At 49.5% G+C, this 20,207-nt stretch overlaps 5 protein-coding genes across 5 annotated transcripts; 3 read left to right on the top strand and 2 right to left on the bottom strand.

The window, feature by feature from the left end:
- Positions 1–1,340: 1,340 nt before the first annotated feature.
- On the top strand, positions 1,341–5,081 carry GGI43DRAFT_113268 (GTPase BMS1). Its single transcript, XM_083198941.1, has 3 exons — positions 1,341–1,445; positions 1,526–1,596; positions 1,689–5,081. The coding sequence occupies exons 1-3, from the start codon at positions 1,385–1,387 to the stop codon at positions 4,998–5,000; spliced, it is 3,444 nt and encodes a 1,147-aa protein (XP_083058242.1). The 5' UTR covers positions 1,341–1,384; the 3' UTR covers positions 5,001–5,081.
- Positions 5,082–6,486: 1,405 nt separating this feature from the next.
- GGI43DRAFT_113254 (Reticulon-domain-containing protein) lies at positions 6,487–8,559 on the top strand. The gene is made up of 5 exons (XM_083198940.1): positions 6,487–6,867; positions 7,011–7,168; positions 7,427–7,504; positions 7,663–7,964; positions 8,029–8,559. The coding sequence occupies exons 2-5, from the start codon at positions 7,141–7,143 to the stop codon at positions 8,413–8,415; spliced, it is 795 nt and encodes a 264-aa protein (XP_083058241.1). The 5' UTR covers positions 6,487–6,867; positions 7,011–7,140; the 3' UTR covers positions 8,416–8,559.
- Positions 8,560–9,675: 1,116 nt separating this feature from the next.
- Positions 9,676–13,473, bottom strand: GGI43DRAFT_113348 (rab-GTPase-TBC domain-containing protein). The gene is made up of 3 exons (XM_083198942.1): positions 12,827–13,473; positions 12,139–12,746; positions 9,676–11,974 (listed from the first exon to the last, which is right to left on the bottom strand). The coding sequence occupies exons 1-3, from the start codon at positions 13,271–13,273 to the stop codon at positions 9,928–9,930; spliced, it is 3,102 nt and encodes a 1,033-aa protein (XP_083058240.1). The 5' UTR covers positions 13,274–13,473; the 3' UTR covers positions 9,676–9,927.
- A 2,509-nt stretch (positions 13,474–15,982) lies between these two features.
- On the bottom strand, positions 15,983–17,303 carry GGI43DRAFT_410758 (uncharacterized protein). Its single transcript, XM_083206654.1, has 3 exons — positions 16,605–17,303; positions 16,335–16,510; positions 15,983–16,235 (listed from the first exon to the last, which is right to left on the bottom strand). Exons 1-3 carry the CDS (start codon positions 16,755–16,757, stop codon positions 16,142–16,144), a joined length of 423 nt encoding a protein of 140 aa, XP_083058239.1. The 5' UTR covers positions 16,758–17,303; the 3' UTR covers positions 15,983–16,141.
- On the top strand, positions 17,304–18,983 carry GGI43DRAFT_410757 (uncharacterized protein). Its single transcript, XM_083206653.1, has 3 exons — positions 17,304–17,923; positions 17,982–18,274; positions 18,367–18,983. Exons 1-3 carry the CDS (start codon positions 17,461–17,463, stop codon positions 18,844–18,846), a joined length of 1,236 nt encoding a protein of 411 aa, XP_083058238.1. The 5' UTR covers positions 17,304–17,460; the 3' UTR covers positions 18,847–18,983.
- Positions 18,984–20,207: the final 1,224 nt, after the last annotated feature.

Genomic DNA, 20,207 nt, shown 5'->3' with positions numbered 1-20,207 from the left:
TGTATACGCAGGAGATGGCAGCGCCAGTACGTGTGCGTTACGTAGCCCCTCATAGCGCTGCTTATACACTATTTGGGGTTAATTAGGCTATAACCGCCTTAGGGAGGTCTTGAATATCTCTCATCTCGACACAAACCGTCATCTCCTCCGTCCAAACCCGATCAAACTATAATTCCGATAATCTCCAAGCCTTGCACTGGCAACTGCTGCCATCTCGCTGCGCCCGGGATAGACTCACTCGGCGCGCAGGGCGAAGCAGCGGCTACAGCACATCGTGACTCTTCTATGCGTCCTGCAATTTCAGTTATGACTCCTCCCCAGCGCCCCTGTCAGCCTTATCCCAAATCGGCACAGCAGATCCCCATCCACTGCGCGGCTTTTGATGCGATTTGCTGAGACCCGGCGACGGTGTCCACTTGGAAGCTGTCCCGTGGCTCTAGATCAAAATCCTTGGAGTCATTACGGCTGGTCAATTGAGATGAAAGCGCAACTCTGTGTCCAGAAAGGGTAGCGTGTGCCCTCTCTGAACATTTATGCGTCAAAGGCATGTAAAGCCACTATATTCATACGAGCCCGGCAGTTCCATGGAATCCCCACTACAATTTGCAAGTTGGATTCAATCTGGATCGTCAGATTTGAAAAATCTTCAAATAAAAAATCTTTGGAAAATCTTCAAATAATTCACAAGAAATATGGTTACCTACCTGCAGCTAATAGCGCCTGCATACAATTGGGGTGAATACAGCTGTTGACATGGTAATAAGTGGAAGCCTGGGTAGGCAGCAAAAAATTGTACTGATGGAACCGAGCTCTCGTGAGAATTGCTTACTCCGAGATCCACAAGGCTTTGACGATGCTGATCTTGAGCACTAAAGCCAGATCTCTATACGAGTATCGAGTACACGTATCATGCCGCAAATAACATGAGATTCATGATCAATTCTCCTCTCTTGTTCCTGGGCACACACGCTTTGCTACTAACACCAATCTGGCTCATAAGCAGTAAGAATTCATACAAAAAAGGAAACCAATTGACAAATCAAAAGTCTTCAATCATGTCCAATTCAAATTCATCATTTCAACAATACATCTATACAAAGCATTGGCCGTAGAAAATAAAGCCAAACAATTCAATATCTTGATCTTAATCTTCCTTCTCCGCACTTATTTGCCATGTGGAGCAGTATCCGGTACTCCACAGTAGTGTATTCGGCCTACTGGTCGCTGGTAGCTACTAGGTAGCACATTTTTGCTGGGCCACTCTTATCGCTTATCGATATGCTGCAGCTTATCGCTATCAGTAGAAAAATTTCCCTGTTCGACTCTCAAATTCTGCTGTTGAGCGGCGACGGCGAGCGCTTGACGGACGGCCACGACAATCACCATGGAGGACCAAGTGCACAAGCCGCATCGAAAGAGCAAGGAGAAGAAGCAGCACTCGGGAGGTAAGTTGCGCATTCAATTGGAGGCTTGAGGCTTCCATAATACCGTCATGCAGATCAGATATTGACTGAATCTTTGGCAGAGCGCAATCCCAAGGCTTTTGCCGTTGCTAGACCCGGCAAGCTTCAGCGACAGGCTGCCAGATCATCTGATGTACGTTTTCTATCTCTATATCCTCTCTGATCCCTCTAAAGCTTTAAGTCCTCAACCTTATCGTATATGCTGACAACTTTATGTCCAATTAGATCAAAGAAAAGCGTCTCCATGTCCCTCTCGTCGACAGACTTCCAGATGAGGCGCCTCCGCGCCTCGTCGCCATCGTTGGCCCCCCCGGCGTTGGCAAGACGACTCTGCTAAAATCTCTCGTTCGACGATATGCCAAGGAAACTCTTTCAGATCCTCAGGGTCCCATCACGGTCGTTACCTCGAAGAAACAGCGATTGACGTTCATGGAATGCCCCAACGAGTTGGAGGCCATGGTGGACGTCGCCAAGGTTGCCGACATCATTCTTCTCATGATTGACGGCAACTATGGCTTCGAGATGGAGACTATGGAGTTTCTCAACATCTTAGCCGCCACTGGTATGCCTGGTAACGTCTTCGGCATCTTGACCCATTTGGATCTGTTTCGCAAGCCGGCCGCTTTGAAGGATGCCAAGAAGCACCTTAAACGAAGACTGTGGACGGAGCTCTACCAGGGCGCTCATCTGTTCTACCTCTCTGGTGTCATGAATGGCAGATACCCTGATCGTGAGATCCACAACTTGTCTCGCTTCCTCTCCGTCATGAAGAACCCGCGACCTCTCGTCTGGAGAAACTCTCACCCATACGCCATTATTGATAGCTTCCGCGATATCACTCACCCCACCAAGATCGAAGAAGACCCCAAGTGTGATCGATCAATCGTTCTGTCAGGATATCTACGAGGAACCAACTTCGCAACCCAGGGCCAGCGAGTGCATGTTGCCGGTCTGGGTGACTTCACCGTGTCTTCTATGGAAGTGCTGCCTGATCCTTGCCCTACACCGGCCATGGAGCAGGCTTTGGCCAAGATCACCGGAAAAAAGAGTCGAAGAAGACTGGATGAAAAGGAAAAGAAGCTTTATGCTCCCATGTCTGATCGCAGTGGTCTGAAGATCGATGGCGATGCCATCTGGATCACCAGAGATAAGGGATTCACATTTGACAAGGATACGGAATCAACTGAGCGTGGAGAGGGAGAGGAGATGATCATTGGGCTTCAGGCTGAGCGAAGATTACTCGGTCAGACAGAGGACGGAGTGCAGCTATTCAAGGGAGGCCGAGAAGTCAAGGAACTGGCTGAGGAAGAAGATACCGGCAGAAAGGAGCAACGAAAAGCCAGGATTGCTGAGCGAGAAAATGGGGACGATGAAGAGAATGAAGACGACGAAGGCTTTGTCAGTGGCAGCGACGAAGAAGACCCAGACGAGGAAGAGGAATTCAACGAGGGCAAATTGGGCAAAATGTTCCGTGGCAAAGCCGACAAGGAAGCTAACGGTGATGATGACCTTGCCTTTGCAGACAGCGATTCAGATCTTGGTTCCATCACAGACGTTGATGAGGATGCAGAGGATGACGACGAAGAATACGACTCTGACGAGGAGACTGCAGCCCTGAGATGGAAAGAAGGAATGGCCGATAGGGCTATGAAGCTTCACTCCAGAAAACGCTCATACCACACCGCAGATCTGGCTCGTTATATCTATGACAGGTCTATGACTGCTAGTGAGGCACTTAAGAAGTGGAGGGGCGAAGAAGATGACTCGGAAGAAGAGGACATCGAAGCCGACTCAGAAGATGAAGAATTTTTCAAAAAGAATTCACAGGAGAGCGACGACCTGATTGAGGATCGATCAATACCAGATTACGACTACGAGGACTTGGCAGCTAAATGGGCTAATCAAGAAAACGTTCAGGCTCTGAAGACAAGGTTCACAACGGGCAGAAAAGGTGGAGGCGGAGACGATGAAGATGAAGATGGTGAGTTTGGCGGCTTCGACGACGACGACGAAGATGGCGAAGGTGAAGGCGACGAAGACAGTGAAGGTGACGGTGAATTTGAGGATTTGGAAGCCGATTCACAAAATCCTCCCCAGCAACAGTCAGCGGAAGATATCAAGGCAGAGCGTGAAAAGAACGCCAAGAGGAAAGAGGAGCTCAAGGCCAGATTCGAGGAGGAGGATCGAGATGGTTTCATGAACGACAAGTCAAAAGCCCGACGAGAAGGAGGCGACGGTGAAGAGGAATTTGGCGAGGACGACTGGTATGACGCACAAAAGGCCATGATCCAGAAGCAGCTCGACATCAACAAGGAGGAGTTTGAAAATCTGGACGAGCGCCAGAGAGCCGCCGTCGAGGGCTTCCGAGCCGGCAAATACGCGAAACTGGTGCTCGAGGGCGTCCCCTCCGAGTTCGTCTCCCGCTTCGACTCCCGGCAGCCCATTGTCGTCGGTGGCCTCTCAGCAACAGAAGACCGTTGGGGCTTCGTGCAGGTGCGCATCAAGCGTCACCGCTGGCACAAGAAGATCCTCAAGACAAACGACCCGCTCATCTTCTCGCTGGGCTGGCGCCGCTTCCAGACGCTGCCCATCTACAGCATCTCCGACTCGCGAACGCGCAACCGCATGCTCAAGTACACGCCTGAGCACATGCACTGCTTCGCATCCGTTTATGCGCCGCTAATCGCACCAAACACGGGTTTCGTGTGCTTCAACTCCTTCTCAGCAGCCGGTTTCCGGATTGCCGCCACAGGCACCGTGCTCTCCGTTGACGAGTCTACCGAGATTGTCAAGAAGCTCAAGTTGACCGGTAGCCCTTATAAGATCTTCAAGAACACCGCCTTCATCAAGGGCATGTTCAACTCATCCCTCGAGATTGCAAAGTTCGAAGGTGCCTCTGTCAAGACTGTCTCCGGCGTGCGCGGTCAGATCAAGCGCGCGCTCTCCAAGCCTGAGGGTCACTTCCGTGCTACCTTTGAGGACAAGATCTTGGCCAGTGACATCGTCTTCCTGCGTGCCTGGTACCCCATCAAGCCGCACCGCTTCTACAACCCTGCTTCCAATCTCATCGGCTGGCAGCCTATGCGCCTGACCGGTGAGGTCCGCCGCGCCGAGAACGTCGCCACACCACAGCTCAAGAACTCGCAGTACCGCCAGATTGAGCGCCAGACCCGCCACTTCAACGGCCTGAAGGTGCCTCGCGCCCTCGCCTCCAACCTGCCCTTCCGGTCGCAGATTACCCAGATGAAGCCCCAGAAGAAGAAGACTTACATGCAGAAGCGTGCTGTCGTCCTAGGCTCCGAGGAGAAGCAGACACGCGCCTTTATGCAGAAGGTGCTGACCGTTCACAACGAACAGGTCGCCAAACGCCGCGCCAAGAAGGAGGAGAACCGTGCTTCCTTCAAGAAGAAGCTGGCCGAGGGCGATGAGAAGAGAGAGGCCAGGGAGAAGAGGGAGAGCAAAGAATATTGGCGCAAGAATGGCCGCAAGAGGAGCGGTGGAGATGAAGACGGCGGCGGCGGCAAGAGGAGAAAGTGAAAATCGTCGATTTATAGATATGTATAATGGCGGGAGTTGCGTACTTGTTAAGCATCGCAAGTTGATTTTTGCATCGGGGATAGAATTGGTTACTGTATCTATTACTACTATCTTGTATACACATAACATTAAGGTACTACTTCCTGGCACGCATACAAAAGAATGCCTGCTTGGCTACCTGATATCTTCTATTTTCTTTGCTCTATTTCTTCATCTTCATCTTTTTACTTTTTCCTCGTCTTATCTTCCGTCTATCACATGCTGGTAATGGCTATAATTTGTGTCTCTACCAGCGGTCAAAAATATGTCTCTGCTTTTCTGTCTCCCTTACATGAAGTTACCAAGCGAAGGGTTGCGTCGTCTGCCTCGGCACCAGCAGATTGGCCAATCAGCCAATGGCGGCAATGGAGCACGTGCCCCCCTCCACTGCAGCAGCAGCTGATGCTTCTACTCTCTGACTTCTTCTTCCTCGTGCCTTGAGCTAGAAGGGTGGCAGAAGCACAAGCAAGCACTTTGGGGCAGCTGATCGAATGACCAGATCAGTACTCTGTAGTGCTGAACGCCTAAGATCCGATCAGAATCGTCCCTGTGCTTTCAGGATAAAGATGGAGACGGCGGAGAAGGAGGCTAAAGAGAAAAAGGTTTTGCGGGCAGATGCCACCATTTCTCAGCGTATGAGAAGCCGCCGAGTAAGCGGTATCACCTGTATCAGACATGGTGCAGCGGTTCTGCTGTAGATAGCAAGCGACGTTTCCGGTGGCATAGATTGCATGGGGAGGGGTTTCGCATCAGAGGGGCCTAAGCCTGTCTTGGTACTAAAAATCTCTAACCTCTGACTTGTAGCAGCTTTTCATGCATGCGCGCACGGAGTCGATGATGCAGATGCCTAATACCATCATGGCCTGGTTTTTGCTTGGTTTGAGATGATATTGCTGTACCACCAAGCATTACATCAAATCGAGGTCCAGCTTACTATCTGCTGGACTCAGACTCGCTTTCGTGTTTCTGATGCCTTGAGCTGTTTGTTCTACGTAGGAAGCTGCATCCTCATACATATCGCACTTGCCCGGCAAGAATTGCGACGATAGCGGGTGCATCATTCATTGGTGGGCAGGTGACGAGTTGCTCTTGCTGCTTCTGCAGCTCCAAGTCCCGACCCTCGCCTTAGCGCCATCGTGTTGCATCACATCATGCCCGCAGCAGTCGAGTGGGCTTGTACCTTTGCGAGCCAAGTCTTGTACCTTTTTGCGTGCCTTTTCTCCGCAGAGGGACCCCGCAGACGGAGCTAAGGTACTTGTCGAAGCAGCTTCAGGGAGCTGCGGCAAGGAGTAGCAAGTAACCCCACTAGCACATGTTAATTTTGATTATGGATATTATTGGAAGGCGTTTGTTTCTTTGGTGGATAAAAAAAAAAGCAGAGGAGAAAAGAGGTTAAATAAAGGGAGTCAAGCTAAAGAAAGTATGGGGATATAATTTTAAACGACAAGCGACAAGAAGAGAAATAATACTTCAAAAAATACAGGATCAAGGGATTCTACAGCTGCAAGAAACAGGTAAGTAGGCAGCAACAAGGAGGGGCGCACCAGAAATCAAAAATAGGAAAAATAGAAAAAAGTGCAGCGTCACAACCACGTCGACACCTGCCGCTAACAAGCTCGCCCGTAGCTTCCACCAGACTTGCTTCGGTACCATCACATCACCTGAAAAAGAGCCTGGACCCAGGTTTCCTTTCCCTAGCTCTCTTTTCCTGTTCCTCTAAAAAAAGCATCCCACCTGCCTGCTCCAGCGCCCTTTTCTTCCCCTCTTCCGAGCTGCGACTCTCTTCTCTCTTCCATCAGTGTCCATCACCTGAAACACACAGAAAAAGGTACGCAGTAAGAATTAACAGCAGCAGACGATTCAACTCCTGCTTCTGCTTTGATTTCAACGATCATAGCTCTGCGAAGCTACTTTTTCTTCACTTCTGCGCATTCTCCTTTTTATTTTCCAGCTCTGATACTGAGACGACAGCTTTCCAGCCCCTACGAATCCAAGCCCAGAGCTTCCGACGACCTCCTTTCCACCGCCACCGTTGCGCGTCCGACAAACCCCTCCAACCAAGCTTCTCGACGACATATAAAAAAATAATCACATCATCACAATGGCCGATTCGGTAAACGGTCAACCCAGTAAGGTATGTGGAAACGCACCACTACACTTTTCATTTCCCACTTCTCTACAGCAGCGCTGCGATGCGCTGCGATCGATCTCGTACCTACATATATGGGAATGAGGAAGTCTTTTTTTTTTTTGTCCAGTAATATCATTGGCAGTGACGGGATGCTAACGCTTGGGTTGGGCAGTTTTGCATGTGATAGCTATAGAGCCTAAAGTCGCTGCCTTTTTTTGGCCCCCTCTGGACGCAACTGACGATGAGCTCTTAGAAGCTGCCAACGGCAATGCTGGACAGACTCTGACGCCGTATCATTCGCTCTTCAAGCATCTGTTTTCCTGGGAAAAGCCTCGTGAGTAGCGCCCGACGCATGCAGAAATATTCTTTATTTGTTTTTGTGTTTTCTTACTTCAGCTACTTCATCCCCTTCGACTGCGCCATTCCATCGCATTACAGCTTTCCAGCTGCATGGTACGGCTTCTTGTGCTAACATTTTGTTGTTAACGAAAGGTGACTCTGCTATCGCCTATGTTTCCGTTGTTACTACCATCATCGCTGTGAGGTACCTCAACCTCCTCAGCTGGACTCTTGGATTGTCCTGGATGGTCCTTGCCACCACTGTCGCTGCTGAGGTTTCGGGCAAGCTGATCCTTAACAATGGCCTGGCTTCCCAGTTCCGCCCGCGCGAGTATTTCACCATTTCCCGCGACACCTTTGAAGCCATGGTCAGCGATGCTCACGGATTGATCAACTTCTTCCTCATCGAAACTCAGCGCATCATTTTTGTTGAGAACGTTGGCGTTTCGGCTGCTGTGAGTCGCGCACTCATTTTTTGCTTTTTTTATTTGGAGTGCTAATATCTCCCTTTTACTCTAGGCTTGCGTCGCTGCCTTTATCTCAGGCTTCCTCATCAAGGTTGCTCCCTACTGGGTTCTCGCCATCATTGCCACCACCATTGCTTTCTTCGCTCCTCTCGTCTACGCCTCCAACCAGGAGTTCATTGACGAGCAGCTCAAGACCGCCGCCGACGCCATCAACGCCCAGACCGCCCAAGTTCGAGATGCTGCTCAGAAGCAGGCCGACCACCTCGCTGCTGTTGGAAAGCAGTATGCCGAAGACTACACTGGCAAGGTTACCGAGATTCTGCGCACTCGCAACATTTCTCCCTCGGCTACAAAGAAGTCTCCCGAATTCCCCTCCCCTCCTACTGAGGAGCCCAAGGCTGCCGAACCAGCTGTCCCCCAGGAGCCTATCCATGCCTAAACGGGGCTTTTAGACCCGTAGGTGTGTTTACAGTCGAAGAGAAACGAATGCGAGCTTGAGCTACACCATTGGCTGCTCTTTTTATGCTCTCTACACTGTAAATCATAAGCCCTACCTACCTCTAAGGCGATGGATATTTCCAAGATTGAAATCAATACAGGCAGGATGCATGGTTTTGGGAGACGACGGTGTATGACCGTATCAGAGCATGATGATATCCGCTCAATTGGCACGAAAAGTTAAACATTTGGTGAAGAGCAACTTTTTGTGCTGAGAAAGGCACATTCAATGGGGATGAGCGTGGAGGACAATGGCGTTTGCTACGAGACCGATAGGTTTATTTTTTGCAAATTCTTTTTCCGTTTTTCTTGTTATCAGTTTGGGATGGTCTTCTTTTTTTACTCTATCTACCTATCTTTACTCTTGCCCTATGATGAAAGTCTCATTTTTTTTCTATATGGACTTTGGAGGCTGAGCAGACAAACTGTTTGGAATCCTGTCTAGTCTACGTAGTGTGGAACGGTTTCGCGGGTTGGGTTGCATATTACTATCATCTCTTTTTACTTGTTTGAGATTGTCCAAATTGCTGTATGTGTGACGTTTTTCAATAGTCTATGTGTAGAATCCATAAATTGTTGTCACGAGTATGATGGCCATCCAACGCCCCTCAACAGAACGCTGTCTTTTCCATATGAGCTGTGGTGTTTCATTATCTTACTACATGATCTATGAAACATCTGCAAGTCACTAAAGATTTACTTGAAAGAGCTCATCTTAAAATAGCAGTGGGTAACTTCACATGCGCAATAGACAATATCTCATGCATCTCAACTTGTGTGTGTGTTTGCTAGCATTTGCGTCTGCTAATGTCTGTTCTGTTCTGTTCAAGCTATCTAGCAAGCGTGTAGCTCGCATAAATTGTCATCTGACTGACCCATTTCCTATACCATCAAAGGAAAAAAGGGAACAACAAGTAGAAAAACTCCGTGCTAAACAGGAATATATATAAAACAAAAAAGAGATAAACAAACCTGCTCCATAAAACATGGGCTTTGTTCCCTAATACATAGATGAAAGGAGAGATAAGAAAGAAAAAATATCAAGGCAGTCCTCTTGGGTCTGCCCTCATCAGAGAGAAACTGGTCTCTTGTCTATTTCGTTGAGTTATTCGTTGCCAAGGCGTGAAAAGTCCCGCCATCTCATGTTTGGTTGTGCTGTGTTTGTGTAGTGTCGTTGTATTTACTGTTTGCCCCCGAAAGTATGCGACATTGGGGCGGATAAGCCTCGCAGGAGGCTCGCTTCCACAATATGCGCATGTAATATCAAGGTACCCAGTAGCCAGCGACGTGATACATATATATGTAGATATATATATGTGTGTGTATGCGTGAATATGTATATTTCTCAATCCAACTTCGTCTCCCCAGTGACGCATGCTAATTTCCCATCTCTTCCATTCAATGATCTCTGCACCTCTCTCATAGCATCTCTCCTTTCGCCTTACAACTCTTCTCACCTACGCCAGCCCCAGAAACTACCACCACCTGATCCAGGAGACACAGCTGCAGAGGTCGTCGCAGCTTTAGTCAAGCCTGGAGTTACAGGACCATTGGGGGAGTCGGCCTGAGCCTGAGCCTGGGCCTGAAGCTGAGCTTGAGCAAGGTTATACATCTTCTTCATTCCCTCCAGTTGCTGTTGAGCCTCTTCCGCATCTTGCTTCGCAATGGCCTGCGCCGTCTTGGCTTGCGCAAGTTCCATCAGCAGCGTATCGAGGTCATTCTGAGACGATTTGCTCTCGTTTGACGCCAATGGTGTTGGGGGCATCGACGCCGGTAGCGGTGGCACCAGGTCGTTGTTCTGCACCACCGACGACTTTCGTCTATATGTTGAGCCCTGAGAAGCCATTGACTTACTACGCCCAAGCTTAAACTCCCTCAACCCAGCGGGAGGCTTGGGAGTCCACGCTGTTTCTGACTCGAGACTGCCTAGGCCTGGATCACTGGATGTTGGTCTGGCTCGCAAAGCTTGTATCTGCTTTTCAAGCCGCTGCTTGTCCTGGTGTAGGGTCCTAACGTGGCTGTGGCTTTCCCGAATTTGCTCCTTCAGAGATGACATCTCCTGGTCCAAGTCGTGTATCTGCCGGCTGAAATTCTGGTTCTGCGACATGGCACTGGCAAGCTGGTCTTTGGCTTGTTGGAGCTCAGCCTGCATTTCCGAGTTCGTGCCAGATGCTGATGACGAAGATTTACTCTTGTCGCCATCGTCAGTTCCAGTTCCAAAGCGGCTTTCCACTCTATCAAGCAGCTCTTCCAAGTCTTCTGCGGATGGCGCATCTGATGTATCGGCCAAGTCATCGTCAGCTGATTCCTCTTCTTCATCTTCCTTCTCCTTCTCTTCGTCCTCTACTCCTTCTCCTTCTTCTTTTTCTTTTTCTTCTTCGGCATCTTCTTTTTCTTCATCATCATTTCCAATAGCCTCTGCAGAGCTCTTCACACTGCCTTCTTCCTCGTCCTCTTCTATTTCTTCTTCTTCTTCTTCCTCTTCTTCCTCCTCCTCCTCGTCTGATTCTTCATCTGCGAGGCTTGCTCTCTTCCTGAGCCCATCCAAGAGGGATCGAACAGCTTTTCGATCCTCCTCTCTCTCCTCTCGCTCGCGTTTCAGTTCGCTCGACAGCAGCGCATGATTACGCTGCAGCTCGCTTAGCACGGTGAGGAGATCTTCAATTTGGCCATGCAAATGTTTATCGTCTGTGTTCTTGCTACTGCTGGCGGCGACCTTGGGGGCTACCGGGGTTGATTCACGGCTTGCAGAATCATCCTCGGTAGTGTTTGAAGAGTCTCTTGACACAGTAGTGGCATCTGTCGATGATGAACTCATAACACTGGCGGAGCTTGCCTCAACCGAGTTTAGGGTGGAGGCAAGGCTTTGTTTGGAGGTGCTCCGACGCAACATACTCAAAGGCCTTGATGGTGCACTAAAACCTGGAGCCAAGCCTGAGCTTCTGGGGAATGCGCCGGACGATGCCCAGATGCGACCTAGGAATTGGGCGGCGGCCGTTGCAATGTTAGATGTGCGGGTGGTATTGGCGGTCGCAACTAGAGATTCACGGTATCCCTGTTCAAGTTGGGCGAGCTTCTCTCGAGTGACAATGCCTGAGAGGCTGGCGAAATCTTGCACAAACTCGTCGGCGTTGTAGTGGTAACAATCCCATAAACCCCTGGACAAGAGGAGCTGCATCACGTCTTCAAGCTCGGTGCAAGATAGCAATCTAGCCTCGTTCCTCCGCATTAGTGATAGTGCGACGCGCATTAGTGTCTCAGGGGCGCCCTCGGCGAAAATCACGTCGTAAATGCGGAATAGCATCGGCAGGGGGCAAGTGGTTGCAAAAAAGCTTAGGAACCACTGCGAGACATAGGCTGTTTCTACCTGCAGATCTTCCAAGTGGCTCCACAGCGAGGGGAGATTGGCTCTCAAGAGCTCTCGGAACTGGTATATGCGCACATGAAGTCCCGAAAGATCTGGCAGAAAGCAGCTTCTCAGATCATAGCGCTCCATGAGTCTATACAAAAAGGGAAAAGGTTAGTATTACATGTACCACATCACTTCGGGTCGGGTCGGGTCGGTTGAAGGGCTAGAGTTGTGCCACCATGGACTCTAAATTGAGAGCGGCAGAGGCAGCAGGGAGATGAGTAGGGAAAAGAGGAACAAAAAAAAACTCCTTACCGAACCAAAATACAGAATGCCTGTTTGTCAGGCATGTGCATCAACAGAGGGCCAACGAGAAATGCGAGGCCTTGACAGTATCCAATCTTGGTATCGTACAGACTGAACGTCTTCAACACTCGCCCAAGCATGCGCTGGCCGTCTCCGTCAGGGTCGCGAAACATCTCAACACCAGGAAAACTTCGGCCGAGATCCTTGCCAATGAGACCCTCATACGGGCTAGATTCGCCATTGAGTCGCTCGTACTGCTCCTCCAAGTCGTGGTCGCGAGAGCTAGACATGCTCTGCCACACAACGCCTCTCAGTGGCGGTGGGATTCCCTTGCGAATCTTGTTGGACAGCAGCGTTGGTAGTCTGGCCGCGGTCTGCTGGTAGTCCTTGACAAGAGCAGCGTAAAATTCGAGATCTGTCATCGGCGGCGGAGGCAGCATCGAGTATCGCAACGCGGAGGGCGTGGGCCCATGAACCATCTTACGGAGCACAGCCATTGATGGTGGGCGCGGCCGGTTTGGCGGAGGCTTCTCGACGAGCTGGACTTTGATGGTTTTTGGATTTGTCGCCAGCTTGGCATTTTCCTGTTCTAAACGGGCCAAAAGCAGAGCGGTGGACTAAAATACACACCAGACACAGTCAGCGAGGAAACAAATTTGGAACATGAATAATGGCCTGCATATCTCGGTACACGTACGTTATCAGTCTCTTCGTCTTTGGTCTGTTCCTCTTCCGTCTTTTCAAGCTTTTCCCAGTTGACTTCCTCTGAGTCTGAGCCATCGCTATCGGCATCGTCATACTGTCCGAGTTCATCGTGGAGGCTACGGTTTGCCTCTGCGGAGGCCGACAGAGTGGCGGTCGAGTTTCGAGCGGCGTCTGGCGCATCGGAGGTGGTAATGTCCTCGATCAGCTCACTGGTCGCTGGCAGCGAAGGCACCTCGGGTATATCACTATTTCGAGCAGAGGCGGTTTCCAACGTCAGGGTTGGCGGCTCGGAGAGCCTTACGGTCACCAGTGAATCACGGGTCGTCTTTGGGGTTACAACTTCGGCTTCGTCGATGGGCTTGGGGACTGTGTCGGCGGTGGCCATGATTGGCGTGGACGGCTCGCGGCCGCTCAGCTTCTCGCCCGAGTCCATTGCCATCGAGGAGGGCCCTCGTAGCTGGTTGACGAGAGTGGATTTGGTAGGGTTTGGGTTTTGCTGTGTAGTGGGCTCTCGACTCTTGACAGTTGGCGATCAGTCACTCGCAGTGCCGGGCGGGCTGAGTCGTTCCAGCGCCTTTGTCCCTTTGTCCAGGGGAGGGCTTCAGAGCTTAGATATCACCTTGCTCCTCCTTTCTGACGCTGCAGAAGACAGGCAAAGACAGCGGACAACGCAGAGGTGGTTCGATTCAATGCCTGGTATGCGAGTGGTAGCACCTATTCCGTACCAGGTAGCAGCAAGCAGCAGCACCCCGTAGGCAGATCAGATGCAGCACGGCACTAGAGACTCCGAATCTGGGCCGGCAGTAACAGTGACAGTGAGCTTCGTTTGGCTGGGTCGGTTAGCGGTCTTCAGCATGCGTAATACGGTAAAGACTCTGGTGTTTCATCGAGGGGCTGCGGGCTGGTCGAGGCTAGTCGGTGCCAGGAAAGGAGTTCGTTTGACGCCGGGGGGGCTGCGACCTCTGGGGGGGGGTTATTTTTGGCACGGGTTTGTTTTTCCCTGGGAGGGAGAACAAAACAAGAGAGTCAAAAAGAGACAAAGGACAAGAGGAGAGAAGAGAAAAAAAGAAGAGAAAAACAAGCGTCGTGGAACAGGCCTGGACTGTGGGGAAGAAGCTGCCTGACGGATCGGATGTAATCAGAAGGCACCAAATAGTGTGCCGAGAAGCTATCGTGGAATTGAGGGCGTAGCGGCTAGTCTTTGTTCTGTTTTGCGCCTTGTGTTTCTGTCTCTTGTTTCCGGCTCTTGAATGGCCTCGGAAGCGCCGCCAATCCAGGTCAATTGGCCCAGCAAGAGAGAAAAATTGCAGCAACACGACGGGCTCATCGTCGAGTTTCGGGTGCTGGGCCTGCCAATGCCATGCCATGCAGATGGGGTAGCATCAGGTCAGGTTGGTTGTGCTATTGGATGCTAAATGTCCGGGCGAAATGGGCAGTCGAAGGTGCGAGCAGCGGATGGACGTAGCGGGTACACGGCCTGGCGCTGTGGCCCGTGTGCAGCTCCAGGTTCCCAAGACTTCCCCGGCGCTTGTGGTGGTCAGGGCGGGTCGGCGAACCCCTGACGCTATATTTTATGCTCCAAGCACTATTCTGTCAGTACTGAATATACTGGGCTTTGCGCGTGTGGGTGCGTGGGAGAGTGTGAGTGGGCGGCGAATTGGCCGCTGGCCGGGGGCTCAATCAATGCATCTTCCTTCTGTAATGATCCCTAGCGTCATGCAGCGCCGTCCATCTGGCGATGACCACATTCCCTACAGAGTTGGCATTGGTATAAGATTAATATAAAATATCATCAACAGACGTCATGCTTCTTAGCGCTCAACTTCCCGTATTAGAAGCTCTCAACTTGGACCCTGCGTCTCATCTCATAATTCGTGTCTCTTCTCTGACTTTGTTTCTTTCTTCTTTTAGAATGGCGTCTGTAAAACCATCGACTCCCTTCATCTAGTGTGTCTCTGTAAGATTTTCAAACTTTGGCTACGAGCACCTGTCAAAATCCACCCCCACACACAATCTCAAGGTATCTGCCTCTGTAAACAGATCTTGTCAGCACGCTATATACTGCTAGTCATAGCACTACTGTATACACAGCGAAGAATCCATGGGATATCTGTCCATCCTCTTGGCCAAGATCTGCAATCATGTCTTATTAGCCCTGCTCTTCACAAGTACTGCCATCAGCAAATTGCTGCTGGAAAGCAGAGGCCAAGTACAATAAACGCCGGCGCTCTTAGAGGGAAGATCCGCCCCACACGGGACGACCAGGGTGGATCCTTGCCACCTCCTGTGGCGCGAGCTGGCGGGAGCACTGAGCTCCAGCCACCACCTACGAAGTACAGTAGGAGAACCGCCAGAAGACGCCTCTTACCCTGCCTAGCGCCTAGATAGGTAGGCAAAATCACTGGTGGGATTTTAGAGCGACAGCCACCAATTTCGTGGCAGCGGCTGCCGGAGCAAATCAGAGAGTGCTGTGGCTCAATCTTTGGACCTCCTCGAGCTCTTGGAGGGCATCTCATTTCACCGAGTAGCACAAGATGCCCCTCCAAGACGCTTCTCATTGTTAGGCAGCAGGACTTGGGCTCTTCATTCGCTGTATGGAGACGGGAGGGTTTCCCCGGCGTTGCCAACTCACGCATGCTGTGCTGCACTTCATAGGTCGCTAAACACGATCCATCCGTCATTCGCAACTCAGGCCGAGCCGGGAGCGAACAAGATCACAACCCACAAATTCGATGAAAATACTGCTGCTAGCAGCACAAGCGCAATCAAAAATTGCCACTGTTGAACTAATTCAGCGTTCAGTACGCCGGACGCCTGGCATCGAGGATGGGCACCTAGTAATGTTAGCGAGCAGACGAGTTTTTCCCCCCTCTCTTCTCTCATGCATCATCACACCGCTATTCTTCAGCCAGGAGCTAAGCACCGCTAGCATAGCGCTGCTGCAACAGGGATCAGAGCAAGCTTCATCGCTGCATCCAGTGGATGTGGATGGTGCAATTCTCCAAAAACTAATGTACTCGTAAGTTGTCGCTGGTACTGCAGCATCTGCTACTTACCTACTAGTAGCAATATCATCTCGTACTTCGTACCTACTGTAGTAAACCAGCAAAGACTGCATCAGACTAAAATAGGCCATTTCTGCATTGTTTTCTTGGAAAGGGAAAGATGATCAACGATTCCATCCTCTAGCCGCTTCAAACTCCGGCTCTCTCCGGGCTCTCGGTTAAGCAATGGCACGCTTCTAGCTTGAATCTATTAGGTGGTTACTTATGTCAGAACACCCAGCTGGATTCCCAGAATAGCCCTTTCAATGGTTGTTATACTTGCAGACCAACTGCTGAGTATCACGACGATAATCTGCTTTTCCGGCATCACCATATTTGTAGACACCCCCACAGCCAGTGAGTTTACTTTTATTAAGTGGGACTCTCAAAAAACATCTCAATCTATAAATCTCTGCGGCTCAGCGTACATAACCCTGCTAACAATGGCTTGTAAAGTAGTATTGTAAATTGGCGTATAGTTTTAGTTTTGAACTCTCAATCTTCCTCGACACACTTGGCATAGTTTGTGAAACAATGAGAGAGCATCCACAATTGCAATTGCACCGTTTCGGCGTCCTCTGCCCAAAAATACTCAATAGCAAGCAGCGAAAAGGTCCACCAATGTAGCTAATGTAGGCTGTATCCTGATTTAATAAGACCAATGTTGCCTGAGGCTGAGACACTCGAATATGGACGCTGTAGACTCTTCGCTAATTAACATTATAGTACCCAAATCGCTATATGATAGCATATCTTTCGCTGCAGGATGGTACATATGTCCTCAAACATGAAAATTTGGAGGCTGATGCTGAGAACTCGGCACCAACACCGATGTTGAGCATTTGGGCAAATAGTCAGAATGATGAGCATACTAAACATTCATTAGTGCGTAATAGCTTCCACTCGTGAAAGTAGCTGGTGGCTTATATAATTTCGCTAAGAGAGCTAAAAAGCAATAGACAAAGACTATACAATGGCGATAGCTGCCTGATACTATCTCATGAATGAGAGCAGCGGGTTCGGACTGCAGCTGATTGTACAATGAGCATAGGTACTTGAGTACCTAGATTGATAAGATCTCTTTCTTCGACATCTATTTATTTCCTTACATAGCTGCAGCTATTTAACATTTCTAAAACTTCTACCTAGGAGCATCTACCTGTAAACGGCATACGGCACTTAGGAAATCTAGGACCACAACGCAGGGCAGCTGCGTAATGAATACTTACATCTACTATAGTCTACTTCCCCTCAGACGCCAAACAGCAGAGATTCGAGCAAATTCAGGCTGCGTGGCCTGAATTTCATGCAATGACGGTGTTTGGTGGCATTGTCCTTACGTCAGCTGCATTGCCAATGCACCTGATGGCAGTTGCCGGCGTCACGGCGCCGACTTTGGCAATCCCTCGTTCCTTCAATTCTACCACCACACAACCTTGGCCAAAAAAAAGATCATCCCCTCCATCTGGTGGGAGCACAGCTAGTACCATTTTATCTCTCTCTCCATCGCAGAAATACATGTTCAGCCCCCCAAGAAATATATATACTAGGCCTAGTACAGAGTGAAAGACAAGAAGCAGAGATGACGTCCGAGTCTCTCCAGCAGCACCAGCGATTCCTAGCGGCCGTGCTAAACACTTCGCACGAGCCGCTGGATGCCGATGAGAAAGCCCTGGCAAGGCTCAAGTTCTACCGCATCATTGATCGCTACAGTAAAAGGAAGCGTGACGGCTCGAGATATAAACGCCATCTGCTGATCCGCTTCACCTATGAATACGCCCGCTCCGAGGAGTCGCGAATCCACTTCTTGCAGACCTTTTACCAGGCGCTGGAGCTCTCAATCGACGGTCAAGGCCGGATTAATCTGGACGATAAGGAGCAGGCTGCTACACTCTGGTTGAAGATCTCTGCCTTTGCAGACTTCTTGGTGGATAACTTTTACTTACCGCGTGCGACATGGTTTTGTTCTTTACTTTCAATTCATCCTGACACTCTTTTACACTTATATGTTTATACTACGATATATACTGCACATGCGCACTCATGTATATATATATGCCGCCTGTATATACTATTACTAACATGTAGTGTCTCTCTTATTAGTCAAGGCCTCTGCGAGACGGGCACCCCTGCCCACTCTAATGTCCCAGCCCGCCGTGCCAGATCTAATCACAGATCCTCGCGAGGATTGTCTGACCCGAGATCGCCATCGGTGTATAATCACGCAGGCGTTTGATTTCGATGAAGCAGTTTCACGGCACAAGCAATACGCCGATGAAGCCACAGACGATGAGGGGAGGTCGCTGTTCCAAGGCGGCAACCATTTCCTCCATCTGGAGGCAGCGCCGATTCTTCCCCACTCTCTCGCCGAGATTGGATCAAGCCCCTCTGAATTGGTAAGGCTTCAATTATGGGCTCGTTCTTACATACAGAGTACAGTCTGCAGATTTGGTAAACAACAAGGCTAAATGAGACATTCGAGAAACAGAGCCGGACCAAAAAGCTCACGCTGGAGATACTCAACATATTCGACCATGGCGTGCAGGATTTAATCAATGAGTGCGTTGGCAAGCCGCGGAATGCCATGACCCTCACCAAAAATTACCATCACATGTTTAGCGAATTCGAGTTCTACTTTACGCAACTTGATGGGCCAAACGATCCTCCGCACACGTACAAGATCGACACTTTTGTGCCTTCAACAATGAGAAAAGAGCTCCCCGTCACTCGAACATTCTATACAGAAGCAGATGGCAAACCAATTGACCCTCCGGAGCCTCGATTTCTGGCTCTCCGTCGCGCTATCGCTCACGTACTTCACCTTTCTTCAGCAGGCCAGTATATCGACGAATTGCTTAAGAAGCTCAAAGAAAAGCCCGCCGAGGAGGATGGATCGACAGAACTGGGCCTATTTGCGCAATTGAGATTGGATGGATGGTGTCCCACTGTTACTACTGAGCACCAATGAGACGGACATATTATATGTGTTGTTCGGGTTCGATGAGATGAAGATTCTTGTAATGCTTTGAGAGACCAGCCTTACCAATACTCTCATTTAACGATTTATTTTAATGGTATTCTTTAATTGACTTTTGAATAGCCTCACCATGTCCTGAAGCCAGCTCCTTGATTCCTTTTCTCTATCCTATAAATATTTGTCTTTCTCCCAGTATAAAGAAGGAAGAAAGGTGTCCTACTGAAATCTCATAATCATGGAATACAATTCGACGGTGGATCTTAACATCGGTAAAGTTTCTGGTATAACTAACGAGTGTATATATAAAAAGCATATTCAGCATATAGGTATAGATAGTGGTTCTATGTATGAAATGAATCAAGTTGAGTAGAAAGAGCCGTCATAATACATAAAAGCAATGACTACCTACTCATCTGTTGGGCTCTCAAGACAGTCATTCGTCTTTCGCAATACTTCATTAGCGGGTATCAAATTCCTAAATCCTCATCGTGAACTATATATGGTAGAGCCCAATACCTAGTATAGAGCGACGAGATGTCCATACCTATGAGCGAGAAATCTTTTACAGTACCATCATTACACACTTGAAAGATGATTTTAAATCTTTCTTCAATATTATCAACTCGTCCGAAATACACTTTGTGGAAGTCGGGTAAACTCGATGTAAGAAGCTCTTAAATTCTTGCTTAAGCATGCCATCGAAATCAATCCAGAAATTATATGCATTTACAAACTTGCCTATATTGTAACGCAACGCTGTCTATAGATCCGAAGTACCAATCGGCTAATGAGGCGAAATTGGCTTTGCAGCCACTGCTAGAAGGCATGGCGAAGAATGTAAGATATTGTATAACAATAGCCGGCTTGGAGATCGCTTCCGTAGTTGATGCCGGATGTTAGCAATGGACTCAATGCCGCCACTAATGTCTATGCTCTGTATCCTTTTTTCCTTTCTCCGGTATTCCTATTGATTTGCGCTCCATACTCCATTCCAACTGCAGTAGAGTCATGACCGCTGGACTATTGCAAATAAACAATGAAGCTACATAGCACTAAGCGTATCAGCCCGCAACGGCTTATCACAGCGTTGGAATCTAACTGCAAGCTACCTAGTCCTCTTGCGCAGAGGCCATTTTCGCATCGAGCCGGCGATCTCTTCCGGCAGAGCGCAGAGAGTCTTGGTCACGACACCTTGAGGATGAAAGGATGGCACTGCATATAATGTTACTGGTAGCAAAGGATTCGCCCCATCAGCCGGGCTAGGCTCAAGCCAGACCTAATAAGCCAACAACTAACTCAAGCCACAGCGTAAACATCCAAAGACGACAGGTTATAGCTCGAATAGCGTCCCC

The sequence above is a fragment of the Trichoderma evansii genome (assembly GCF_050947405.1).
Source record: "Trichoderma evansii strain SZMC 28006 chromosome Unknown GGI43scaffold_17, whole genome shotgun sequence".
Classification (NCBI taxonomy): Eukaryota; Fungi; Ascomycota; class Sordariomycetes; order Hypocreales; family Hypocreaceae; genus Trichoderma; species Trichoderma evansii.
The sequence above is the reverse complement of the archived record's forward strand: the minus strand, read 5'-3'. Positions and strand labels throughout refer to the sequence as shown.